The 13,513-nt window shown below is 32.4% G+C and overlaps 1 protein-coding gene across 2 annotated transcripts; it reads left to right on the top strand.

Moving 5' to 3' along the window:
• The first annotated feature begins 5,108 nt into the window (after positions 1 to 5,108).
• Positions 5,109 to 13,299, top strand: LOC123886150 (leishmanolysin-like). Of its 2 annotated transcripts, none has more exons than XM_045935489.1 (18): positions 5,109 to 5,590; positions 6,410 to 6,763; positions 6,878 to 7,018; positions 7,428 to 7,560; positions 7,655 to 7,768; positions 7,857 to 7,930; positions 8,027 to 8,101; positions 8,630 to 8,722; positions 8,834 to 8,894; positions 9,221 to 9,553; positions 9,823 to 9,949; positions 10,054 to 10,153; positions 10,742 to 10,811; positions 10,906 to 11,058; positions 11,164 to 11,259; positions 11,360 to 11,679; positions 12,478 to 12,777; positions 12,969 to 13,299. In XM_045935489.1, exons 1-17 carry the CDS (start codon positions 5,507 to 5,509, stop codon positions 12,700 to 12,702), a joined length of 2,553 nt encoding a protein of 850 aa, XP_045791445.1. In that variant the 5' UTR covers positions 5,109 to 5,506; the 3' UTR covers positions 12,703 to 12,777; positions 12,969 to 13,299. The 2 variants fall into 2 exon arrangements, with proteins under 2 accessions (XP_045791445.1, XP_045791450.1); XM_045935494.1 differs by having other exon boundaries at positions 5,175 to 5,590; positions 12,478 to 12,786; positions 12,980 to 13,299.
• The last annotated feature ends 214 nt before the right edge of the window (positions 13,300 to 13,513 follow it).

Genomic DNA, 13,513 nt, shown 5'->3' with positions numbered 1-13,513 from the left:
CTTGAACATATTATATATAGTGTAGTCAATTATCATTCGGAGTACTATTAATTAATGTGGTCTTACCATTTTTATTTCTTTGACTTATAGAAGCTCTTACTAGCTTGGAGTGCATGTAAAAAATGCATAAATTATCTATGTTATTTTCTGTGTCAAAATATATATATATTATACTATGTATCACGTTAATGCATAAATTGTGAAATAAGAAATATAGTTAATTTTGTCCTAGAAAAAAATATTTTTGGACCACCTAACTTTGCTATTTTAACCTCCTCAAAGTTAAAAGCAAGCAAACCCAAATTGGGTTGCATTGCATTTGAAGATACACAAAACAAGTGAATCGGTGGTGTGAAAGTAACCTTATTGTTTAATTATATGCTGGACCAAAAAGTAATGGTTAATTAAAATCCAAATTGGCAATAAAATGTAGAAAGGAACAAATTGATGATGTAGATTGTTGTTGAGTAATAAAACTCTAAATTGTTGCTTCTCTTTTTTTTTGCACTTAACTAACTTTTGTGGCTACCCTACCTACATATATTGTGTAAGTGACAAACTAGAAGAAATATCTCATGAGAAAGGTTAACACTCTTTTTAAAAATAGGTCACAATGATAATATCTTTATATGAATTTTATCTAATTAAAAAATAAGTATTAAAAAGAGTGTTGCTAACACTCTTCAATATTTCATTGTAATACTTCATTTCATAACCTAACTATTTATATCTTTACAATTGGTAGAAAGGTAGAATGATAAATTGTTAGCAAATAACAGAGAAGAAAAATCACAACCGTTATAATGTGGAAACTTTAAAATTGAAGAAAAATCACGACTGTTATCTAAACCGACAAATAGAAAACCATTACTATGTAAATTTTTTTAAAACACATAGACATAGACACATAGTGCATCTAAAAACAAAGAACCTACGTCTAATATATAACGTTGCCTCACCACACTAAGTAATGAAGAATTTCTCCAATAGTTAATTTTTAACCTCATTCTTTATTTTTATTGTTTTTTTGTTTACAATGAGCTGGAGATCGAACCCAGAACATATAATGTACTACCCAAACCCCTCACACTGGACCAAACATGGTGGCTTCCTCATTCTTTATTTAAGAGTCTGGACAATGTGAGACTTGACAATCAACCTCAACAATCCCCACTTGATTGTAAGAGTTTCATCTTCTGCTTCCATTGTCTATAGTCTATACCGACAATTATACTCCACCATAAATAGCACTTCACTTGGATATGAACTATTTTAAGAATTTCTTCACATTAAAACCTTGCTGAAAGATCAAATTAGATTAAGATCAAATTTTATAATTAAAATATAATCTTAAAATCTGAGCCGTCTAATCTTGATCAGACAATTTAAATTTACTGACTGCAACACATGATCCAAATCCGGCCAACGGCCAAGTCCCTTGGGACCACGACTAGAAAGGCCCCCAATCTTCACTAGTCATAGGACTTAGGACCACGACTAATGTCTATGGTGTCACTTTCAAATACATGCAACAAATTATTAGTTTTTATTTTTTATATGCAACAAATTATTAGTTAAAAACTTAAAATTATAAAATACACACACATAGGCAAAACTTTAGATATATTTTTAAAAATATATAGACTTTTTTTATAATTCTAAATATTCTAAAATGCATACTTTAAATAATTAGATTCTAAACTTAACTTAAATACTAGTCTTCAATTATAAATACAAATACATGAATTGTAATTTTTATTTTTTGCACAGTAGGAATATATGAAGAAAGAACCATCTTCGGTATAGCATGTAGTCTAGTATTCCCTCCGTCCCATTTTAAATGATCTATTTGACTATTTCACACAATTTAAGAAAAATTCATAAATAAAAGAGAGAGTTGTACAATAATTAAAATACCTTTATTATTCACTTTTCATAGTTGCACACGTAACCTTTTTAATTACTAGTAAAAATTATTAAAGGGTAAAATTGAAAAAAATTACTTTAAAAATTGTATACAATCTTGAAAACAAAAAATAAAACTTTTCTCACATGGTTGGCCCAGTGACAGAAGAAAGAAAATGATTAGACTGTAGAGAGAAACATTTTTTAGCTTTAAGCTGATTCCAATTTTAAAAATTCAAATGTAAATTTGTTCTCACATCTAATTATTAAAAACTCATTTTAGAAAGGGAAATGATGTTTGAATATAAAAAATTGTTGTCAAATAAAATAACACAACTATTTAAAATTACTTAAAATTTCAAAAGCATTAAAATTGTTTTTTTTTTCATTCATGATCAAATTTTTAATTAAAAATTATCTCTAAAAAACAACTTAAACAACTTACTCTTTTATTCCATTTTTTTTTTAATGATCAAGCAAACAAACTCACTATTCCAAAATTTATAAGAATTCCGCATTCCAAAATTTACAACACTCGCTCATTCCACCAATCGTATATTTAGAATTCAATGCTACGTTTTGTCTCTTTTATTCTGTCTTTTTTCAATTAAGTAGTCTAATGATTGAAATTTTACTCTTAAGATGAATCAGTAAAATGTTCGAATTTTAAATTTCAACCCCTACATATAAAATATGATGTACTTTCATTTGAAAATCATCTTAAAAAAAGTATTCTATATGTTATAATCATAATGAAAATCACCTAAAAAATGTGATAGTTAAGCTGCCTTAAGAGCAAATATCTTTTAGAAGATAAATAATTTCTGTAAAAAAAAAAAAGAAGATAAATAATTAATTTATTTTTGGTCTAACGGTCAATTGCATCATAAATTAAATCGGTTGTAGAGAATCTAATTTATTAATAACCCATTTAACCTAAATTTTGGTGGACTAACATATTTGTGCTAGTTGGTGATAAACAAGTAGCATATTTGTGCTAGTTGATGATAAACAATTAGCTAGGTGGATGAGCTGTAATCAAATTCCTAATCAACGTCGTTGAGCTAATATACATCCGTGAACAAAACTAGTAATACAAAAATATTATTTTAATCATACATGTATATACTTATCTAATTAAGTTTAGTGGTTAACACTAGTAGGTTGGGTTGGGAGGTCAAAATGGCTTAAAATATAGTAATGGAAAACTTGTATTATATGCAATCTAAGTACAAAACCTATCCAACGTTGTTGAAGTCGTCCTCTTCAGATATGCCTATGATTTGGTCTTTTGCTTGTAAATGAATTTAAATCCATTGCCCCAATTTGCCGGATTCAAAATAAACATTGTTTAGATTGATGTATACACCCTAATTAAGTACTAAGCATTACATCCTTTTTCCTCTCCATATATATATATATTTTTTTAATTAGTTGCGTACGTGTAATGAATTTTAGATGATGCTTATAATTTCGTCTATAAACCCAAATAAAGGATTGAGAAGCGAAAAATCGTAGATTCACATTCGTGCTCAATATATCAAAAAACTGTGCAACTATAATTTGTCCCAAGTAGAAAATGGAAATAGATAACACTTGTGAATAAGTGTCATTTTGTATTGTTTTTTCTTTTATTTTTAATTTTTAATTTCTCTAGCTGTATGAGACTTCATTGGAAACAAAGAGTGAAAAATAAATTTCTAGTAGTTAGGATTTGGTAACTAGGTCATCCTTCTTTTATTACTGGTTTGTCTTATCTCATCTTCCCACCAACTCACAAGAGAACAAAGAAGTTAAGAACCCTAGTTCACGTTACCCCAAAATATATATAGAGAATATATGGGATACAAGAAAAAGTCACTTTATTAAGAGGTGAAGAAAAAACGTAGGAAGAAAAAGGAAGGAATAAAGGAATAAGGAGGAATGTCACTTTTGAGTTTTCACTTTTAGTTGTTTTCTAAAACAATAAGACTCTTATCTTTTACAAATTAATTACTCCGTATAATATTTTAGGGGAGTTCACATTTAAATGGATCCAAAAAATCACAAGTGTTTTAACTTTTAAGGTGCTTTTTTAAATCTAGAGAGAAAATATAAATATTTAGGGCCAAGAGTCACATTTTAAGGCAAAAAATATAGTTCTTTTGAAAAAAAAAACTGTTTGTTATAACTTATTTTAGAAAAAAATCACTTTTTTTATAAAAATAATCACTTTTAATTGTTTTGCGTCTGTTTGTTACAAATTTTTAAAATAATCATAAGCTAAAAATAATCAAAAAACAGATAAAAATGAGAAGCTACTAAGAGTAGCTTATAAAATAATAGATTTTTTTAGAGGAAAGAGAAAAGAAATATTAAAAGGAGATAATTGTTTGTAATTAAAAAAATCACTTTTATAAGTTGTATCCAAACAAACTAAAGATTATTTTATTTAAAAAAAAGTGATTTTTATTATAATAAACAAACACAAAGTAAATTCAACTTTTCTAAAAATCTCTAAAATATAATCTCTAAATTATTTTAGATCAAAATCACTATTCTTTTAATCTGTAACAAACGCACCCTAAGTTGAGTCAAAAAATTTGAAAAAACGTGATAGTGATAATTGAGAGAGCAACATAATCAATTTTTTAAAAGGAAAATTATTTTCATGAGCCTAATAAAATGGAAGATATTGCATTTTATATACAGGGTTGAGTTCGAACTCGGGATATCTTGTTTATTCAATTGTTTTCATTTTTTGATTTGAAACTATGAGACCCAAAATACAAAGTACTAGAGGAAAACCAACAATAAATTTGTCCAAGTGGTAAAAGTCTTGGTTCTCTTAAACATATGGTCAGAAGTTCGATTTTTGAGTCATGCGTGTGTAGAGAAAATTCAGTTGGGAGGGGAGAATCTACCATAAATTTTCCGGCAGAGATTAATCATCGATAACGACGATGAATTTTCGAACCAATATTATGCCAACCTAAAAATATACAAAGGAGAAATACTCTTTTTTGAATAAAAAATTATCATACTTTTTCTTTAGTAAAAAAAACAAAAAGTATCATACTTGTTTTTTTTTTTCAATCAAATACTTCCCAATTTTTTTTTAATGAAATACTTCCCAAAAATAAATAGATATTTAACATAAAAATTGTTTATCCAGAAAAAGAAACATATCTAATATTAAAAAACAAAAAATCTAACCACTCTGTAGTCTGTACCCAATTATTATTCATCATATATATTTAGTTTTCTCACCTTCCTTACTTCGTCTCTTTCTTCATTCTCTTCTCTTCTCTGTAAGTCACTATCTTATTTTTCCCCCATTTAGTTACAACCCACAACAAATTATTAATTATAATTACTACAACTAATCAACCTTTAACTATCTCCAACAACGTCTATTTCATTAACTCATTAGTATTATTAATCACACAAACCTTCTTCTTCAAACATTCTGCATTTTTTCAAATTCCAAACTTATTACCGTTAGAGAGAATCAAAAGCTTTGCTCTGTTTACTTCAAATGCATCGGATTCCGAAACCGATCGGTAACTCGCCGTCGGTTTGATGGAATCACCGCCGTTCGTGACTTAGTCTTCGCCATTCAATGGACTTGGTTTTTCTTCCCTTTAGTTCATGCATGCCGTTCAGATTTCGGTTTAAGCTTTCACTCGCCATCGTCGTTTTCCAGGTATAATAAATTCTGCTACTTCAACACTTTCTGTTTTTTCTATTTTTGTTGATTTTTTAGTTCAACGCTGTTCAAGTTAATTAGGGCTTAGTTTTTTTTTTCTACGTAATCTGATGAAAGATTTCTTGTTTAGGTTATAATTTGTAGTTGAAGATGGCAAATTTATTAACATTCTATTTTTGTTTTTTTTTTTGGTATATTAAGAATTCTATTTCGTCAAAAAAAAATTCCAATTGTTTTTTTTGTTAGAATTTTAACATTCTATTTTTGAATGTGCAATGTTATACTTATTTTTTTCTATCTTTTTTTGGTGCGAAGATTTTGCCCTCTTTGATCTCCACCGTTGATATATTTTTGCCTGTATTCAACAATCCACATATATATTTTAGGAAGGAACGGTGTTAGGAGAGTTGACAACATGACTTCCCCAGTAACAAAATTTGGTTTCAGGGGGTGCCCATTTGGGCGGTAGCCCAGCGGGCCCAATCGGCCTATGCCGTGCCGTGGGGGGGGATACCTTGAGGTGCCTACTGAGGCCAAAAATACTAATTATGGTGGGTTAGTAAAAAAAGGAAGTTAATTTGTTTTAGAATATTTCATGATTTAACTGACGACGGTTCATTCATGAGCTAAAATTAGGAAATTATAAGTCATAATGATTAAGGATTTCATACAAACTAAGAAGTTACTATTTTGATATTCATTCATTAATAGAAAGAAAATTTTGAGAAGCTTTGTTTCGTAGTTTTGATGTAAGAGTATAGCAGCTAGACAGTATAGTTTCTTATGTTGGATATCTATTGTTAAATTTTGCTTCAGATTGTATTGATATTGGCATGGTTGGAAGCAAATAATGTAACGGCCCAAGAACAACAATTTCAATGGGGAGGATTGGAAGGGAAGGTTGAGAAAATTGACTCACACTCTTGCATACATGACCATATACTTGAACAGAGAAAGCGACCTGGTCATAAGGTGTATTCAGTTACCCCACAAGTTTACGAGCCTGGTAGATCGAAGCCCCTTCATCGTAAAGGTAGGGCATTACTTGGTATATCAACATCATCAAAGCCCCAAAAGGATGAAAAGCAACCTATTAGGATATATCTAAATTATGATGCTGTTGACCACTCCCCTGACAGGGATTGTAAAAAAGTTGGTGACATTGTTAAGGTGGGTGTTTAGTATGAATTGAAAAAGAATCTAGAGCTTATAAGTCTAACCATAACATTGTAATTCTCTTTCATATATATGTACTATAGTTAATCATCAAACTTGTGTGAACAGCTTGGGGATCCCCCGATTACTTCTCTTCCTGGTTTGCCGCCTTGTAATCCTCTTTCTAATCATCCAACCCTCGGTGGTTGTTGGTATAACTGCACTTCTGAAGATATATCGAGAGATGATAAAAAGCAGCGTCTTCGTAAGGTGAATTTGTTTTATCTTTCCCTTTAATTTTGATTTGTTTCATTAGGCTAATAACATAAAAATAGGGCTACATGGTGCTATAAAGATCTGGCTATGTGTTGAGTCCATTTGAACTCGCCATTTAATGCGGGTCTATAGACTATAGCCTATAGTAGGTAGGTAGTTTACCTTACCCTTGCAATAGGCTTGGTTCCATGACTCGAACTTATAAATTGAGTCGGTCTCATCTCCATCTATTGTATTAAGTCTCCAATTGATTTGGCCAATAATTTCATGTAATGGTGTATTATTTATGCCAGCTTTTTATTTCTCTCCAGGGTTGGTGCTTTAATACTATAATTGTATTTACTGTATTACTATTTGCCTAAAGGTGGCAGAGATACTTACTTTTGGTAGAAACTTAATGCAGGCGTTAGGTCAGACAGCTGACTGGTTTAGGAGAGCATTGGCTGTTGAGCCTGTCAAGGGGAACTTGCGATTGAGTGGATATTCTGCATGTGGACAAGATGGAGGTGTGCAGCTTCCTCGGGAATATGTTGAAGGTATGATTCATTTGTTACATTCCTTTTACTGGTAAACATAGTTCTTAACAAAATATGGCCAGAGTTCTAACTACTTTGTTCATCACATCCTCAGAGGGAGTCTCTGATGCTGACTTAGTTCTTTTGGTGACTACAAGACCTACAACTGGGAATACACTTGCTTGGGCAGTGGCATGTGAACGCGATCAATGGGGCCGTGCTATAGCTGGTAGGTTGTCCGATAAATGTGTTGTTCTAATGTTTTTCTTTATCTAGCAGGAACACTTCAGTAATTTACTTATTTATTTTGTGTGCAGGGCATATTAATGTTGCTCCTCGTCATTTGACAGCTGAGGCGGAGACTTTGCTTTCAGCTACTCTGGTACATGAGGTTAGTTTTGTTTATGTTATGTCTTGATAGAGGAATTGAGATTGGAAACATGGGCAGCTATTTGTGGCATTGTTCATCATATGTGATCCTTTTCAGGTTATGCATGTTCTTGGTTTCGATCCTCATGCCTTTGTTCATTTTAGAGACGAAAGGAAAAGACGTCGTAATAAGGTAAGGGTTGTCTTTCTTGTTGTAAGATTTCTTTTTCATAGTTGCATAAAGTCATAAACTGTTTGTCTGTTTGTTTAGGATATTGAACTTACTAATTCATGACTACTTTTTCTCTCATTGAGATATAAGCACTTCTTGTTTGTCGTTATTCTCATTATTATAATGATCATTATAGGTTACTTTATTACTATTATTAGATATATGAAGTTTGAAATACTTGAAAGTTGAGTGCAATTCCTGTTTGTATCCGTGGAGACAAATTGTGCTAATTCTGGTGAATGGTATTTGTATACAATATCTTCGACCTGTGTTTTGAGAATTATCAATGATATAGGACATTTGGGAGAAAATTGCAAAATGTCCAGGCATTTAACTGAGTGGCACATTTGTATTATATCTTATCCTATTTGTATTATTACTATTACGTGTGTTTTCCTTCCCAGTATGAGTATTGTAAACTTCTGTTTTTAACCACTCTTTTTCCTATACGGCATCTATGTGCTCACATTTAGGATCTTGTCTTTTCAGGTAACTGAACAAGTTATGGATGAAAAGATTGGGCGAACAGTAACACGTGTGGTGCTTCCACGTGTTGTCATGCATTCGCGACATCATTATGCGGTATTTCCTTGGGAACATTTTTTGTATAATTCCAGTCATTTTTCTTTTTCATATTTGCAATGTCCTTCATCAGAAGCTTCGAAAAATGATTGATGAGTGATTTATTGGCAGGCGTTCTCAGGAAATTTTACTGGTTTGGAGCTGGAAGATGGTGGAGGACGTGGCACATCAGGTTTTTAATCTTATAAAATTTCTTTCTTAATATAAACAAATGTCTTCTCTCTCTCTCTCTCTCTCTCTCACTCTCTCTCTCTCTCTCTATCTCTCTCTCTCTCTTGCTCGCTATATATATATATATAATCACAGTGCTTCTGGTCCAACCCATACTTGTACTAAGACTAATGAATCCCGACTGTCGCAATATTTTGTTTATAAAGTATGCGTCATGTTAGTTTGTTATTTAAAAGTTATATAGCAAAATGGGATATTGAATTTGTCACGTACTTTTGCTACCAACCAACTTAAATGATCAAACTAAGTCTGTTAAATGGCTTGTAGGGTCTCATTGGGAAAAAAGGCTTCTGATGAATGAGATCATGACTGGTTCAGTGGATACAAGATCTGTAGTTTCAAACATGACACTTGCTCTCTTAGAAGATAGCGGGTGGTACAAAGCCAATTATAGCATGGCTGACCGTCTTGATTGGGGTCGCAACCAAGGTACTGAGTTTGTTACTTCCCCTTGCAATCTCTGGAAGGGAGGCTATCATTGCAACACCACACAGTTTTCAGGTTGTACATATAACAGAGAGGCAGAGGGTTACTGTCCCATTGTAACTTATAGCGGAGACCTTCCTCAGTGGGCTCGGTATTTTCCAAAAGCTAATAAAGGTATGTACTTTCATGTCTTCGTTCCCATATTTAAGGCAATACTAATGTTGCTTCGACCAGATTATTTGTTATAATGATGCTTGACTGTCAAGTAATTGTAGTTTACAAGCTGTTGCATTCTGGTTGATTTATAACTTATATTATTGGCTTACCACTGACAATTCATTTTTCTTCTTGTTGATGGGTTTTTGTAAATTGTTCTGAATGTTATGTTATATGACGATGGGTTGGTTGTATTTAAATCTCACACCTTTAGCTGGTTGTTTCAGGTGGACAATCTGCATTAGCTGATTATTGCGCTTATTTTATTGCATACTCTGATGGATCATGTACAGACACCACCAGTGCACGGGAACCTGATAGAGTGCTAGGTGAAGTCCGAGGAAGTAACTCTAGGTCAGTCTGTGATTACCTAGTTCCTACTTATAATCTATTCCATGTTGTATGTTTTATATAAAACATGAAGCTGTAGAATTGCTAACTATTCTCATTCACTGTAGGTGTATGGCCTCATCATTAGTGCGCACAGGATTTGTACGAGGTTCTCCAACCAATGGAAATGGTTGTTATCAGCACAGGTGTATCAACAACTCTTTAGAGGTATAGTTTAGATTTAGAGTGTCGATATAAGTGAAATATTTGTTTCCAAAATGCTTTTTTCGGCTGGAATGAGCATGATACAATTCTATCTCCTCGAAGATTGTTGTTGAATGACAGTCTAATGGAACTATAATTGCAATTGACACCAAGGATTTGAAATTGAACTTAATTGAAACTAAACAGGAAACAAGTTTATAGAGCATTTGTTTAAGGGTTTTTATTTAAATCACTTTTGGAAATTTATAGCGTGTATGTTTTATGCTTTTGAAAAAAATCACATTGTGAAAAGATTGTCTCTACTGTCTAAAACAAAAAGTCCATTTTATAACTAATCATACCAAAACAAATCAACTGCCATGCATAAAATTTATGAAAAGTACTTTATTACACAAACCATAAGATTACATTCTTAAAAAGTTTAAACGAGTGTCCTTTGTCAACCTCTCCTTACATGAGTTAAATGTTAAAGAAATGTATGATACAACTTTGAATTGTTGTTTCTTTAGCTTAGATTTGAATTGTTTATTACGCGTCTTTTTTTTCTTCTCTATCATGAAAGTTGCTGAAGAAGCTCCATGCTACATACAGGTTGCTGTGGATGGTCTGTGGAGAGAGTGTCCTCAGGCTGGCGGGTCCATTCATTTCCCCGGCTTTAATGGTTAATATATTGTTATTTTGTTTGTTTTCACATTGAAGTTAAATTCCCAATTAATGGAAAGCTTACTTTTCTATTTTTTTAATGTTTTCAATAGGTGAATTGATCTGCCCTGCATATCATGAGCTCTGTAACACAGACACGGCGGTTGACTCGGGGAAATGTCCCAGTGCATGTAATTTCAATGGAGATTGTGTTGATGGAAGGTGCCACTGCTTTCTTGGATTTTATGGGCATGATTGCAGTAGACGTGAGTTCACACTATATCTTCAGAGTTCATTTTGCTTCTGTTTTTCAGCAGATTATAGTTTTCAGTTTTCCTTTAATCATTGTTTGTTCTCTTAACTTATTCCAGGTTCCTGCCCCAGAAATTGCACTGGTAATGGCTTGTGTCTCAACAATGGAATATGTGAATGTAAACCTGGTTACACTGGCGTTGACTGTTCCACTGGTAAAGTTTTATTCTTACCTTTGCATTATACTTCTAAAATATACTGTAGTTATAAGTAACACAGCTCCTGATAATTGGTTTGTTTTGATATGACACACAGCTATCTGTGATGAGCAATGCAGCCTTCATGGTGGGGTCTGTGATAATGGAGTTTGCGAATTCCGCTGTTCTGACTATGGGGCATACAGTTGCCAGAACACCTCCGTGCTCCTCTCGACTCTGTCAGTTTGCAAAAATGTTCTAGGAAGTGATATTTCTGGGCAGCATTGTGCACCCAGAGAACCTAGCATACTGCAGCAGCTAGAAGAAGTGGTTGTCATGCCCAACTACAACCATTTATTCCCTGTTGGCGCTAGGAAATTATTTAATATATTTGGCAGCACGTACTGTGATGAGGCAGCTAAACGGCTTGCTTGCTGGGTAAATCTTATCTTTCCATGTCAATTATTTTTTAGATTTTTCTTTTTCCTTTATTATATTTCTTTTTATTCATACTTGACTCGAAATTTTTATTCATTGCATTGGCCTTCTATTATGATAAAACAATAGCGCAAATCAAATTTAGGGCCCGTTTGGATTTGGCTTATTTTTTAGCTTATGAAAATAGCTTATGCAAATAAATAAACTTTTATGTTCATTCATAAGTTTTCACCAACAAAAATTGTATCTTTATAAGCTATTTTCTCATAAACTACCCTGAAAAACTTGCAATAATACATAAAAGTTTATTTATTTGCATAAGTTTTTTTTGCATAAGCTCAAAAATAAGTCAATCCAAATGGGCCCTTAGTTGATTTTAAGATAACACATAACATGATTATTCCGTTAACCCAAGAAAATCCTGACTTCGCAAGATGCTATTGCTGGTTCTATCACTATCACTTGAGGATGCTAAAAACATAAAACTACGATTATATTTTTCAAGGGGAAATTGCACAAACCTAGCACACACTAACACTCACCCCCTAATTTGCTCCAATTGCATACACCTGTCCTTAGTTTTGTTTAAATGACTTCCCCTCCATTTTATACAATTTAGGTGGTCTATGTAATTGAAAGGAGGTAAATGTCTTTTAGAAAATAGAAATGGAGTGTATGTAATGTTTAAGCAAATTCATGAGAATTGAGTGCATGCTAGGTAACTTGGTTTATCTAGAAATTTGAGCATAAGTGGTAATGCTGCCTATTTGTCTAAAGAGCTTGGTTCTTAATTTTCAGATCTCAATTCAGAAGTGTGACAAGGATGGAGACAACAGGCTACTAGTATGTCATTCTGCGTGTGAGTCTTACAATCTTGCGTGTGGAGTTTCACTAGACTGCAGTGAGCAAACCCTTTTCAGCAGCAAGGAGGAGGGTGAGGGTAACTGTACTGGTTTTGGTGAGATGAAATTGTCATGGTTTAATCGATTGAGAAGAAGTTTTTCTTTGCGAAATAGTTCCTGAAATGAAATACTTGTAAAAAATAGGCAGCTTTAGCTTCAATTATTTTTTCCCTTTTTGGGTGGTAGGGGTTGGGTTGTAATTTTCGAGTTAGGATCCTCTCCATTTCCAATTCTTTCCATTTCCTCCATTATTATATAGTTTTGGGAATATAAATGCAAAAATGTGACATCAAGTGGGTCCAAATGTCATTTATACACCCCAAAATATTTAAAAACTTTGGTAATGGAAGAAATGGAAAACATAAGAAATGGAGAGGATCTCAACTCGTAATTTTCAGAGTTACTATAGAGAAAAAAAAAAAGGCATATATCATCTTAGATTTAGGGATTGCTTACTCATCCAAAATTCGTAGTGAAAAATTGGTATGAGAAGGTTACATATTTGGCTTTCAAAGAGAGCCTTTTGTAGAGAAAAGTAGGGAGTATTTGGAAGTGGTTGGTAACTGAGAGGAAGTAAGAAAAATGATAGAAAAGAGGAAAATGACATGATTGTCACTTATTTAGAGCTTTGGCCAAAGGCCATATAGAGGAAAGGAATATTTCTATGCTTCATTCCTTTACATGTGTATATAGATAGACATTTTTCTTATTTTCCTTTAGTTCAGTGTTTTAATTTGTTATTTTGTTTATGTTTTGATCTGCCTTTTTCTTACTATTATGATGAAATGTTGAATTAAAGTTAGAACAACTTAAACAATGTACCCAAAATAGAGAAATTACGATATTTTGTTTCAGAAGAATTGAAATTAAAATCGTATTGTTTAAAAAAAAATCAGTTGAGTTAATAGAGGAACATTTTACAAAAAGTGGTG

The sequence above is a fragment of the Trifolium pratense genome, linkage group LG1, assembly GCF_020283565.1.
Source record: "Trifolium pratense cultivar HEN17-A07 linkage group LG1, ARS_RC_1.1, whole genome shotgun sequence".
NCBI lineage: Eukaryota > Viridiplantae > Streptophyta > Magnoliopsida > Fabales > Fabaceae > Trifolium > Trifolium pratense.
This window is presented reverse-complemented; position numbering and strand designations above follow the sequence as displayed.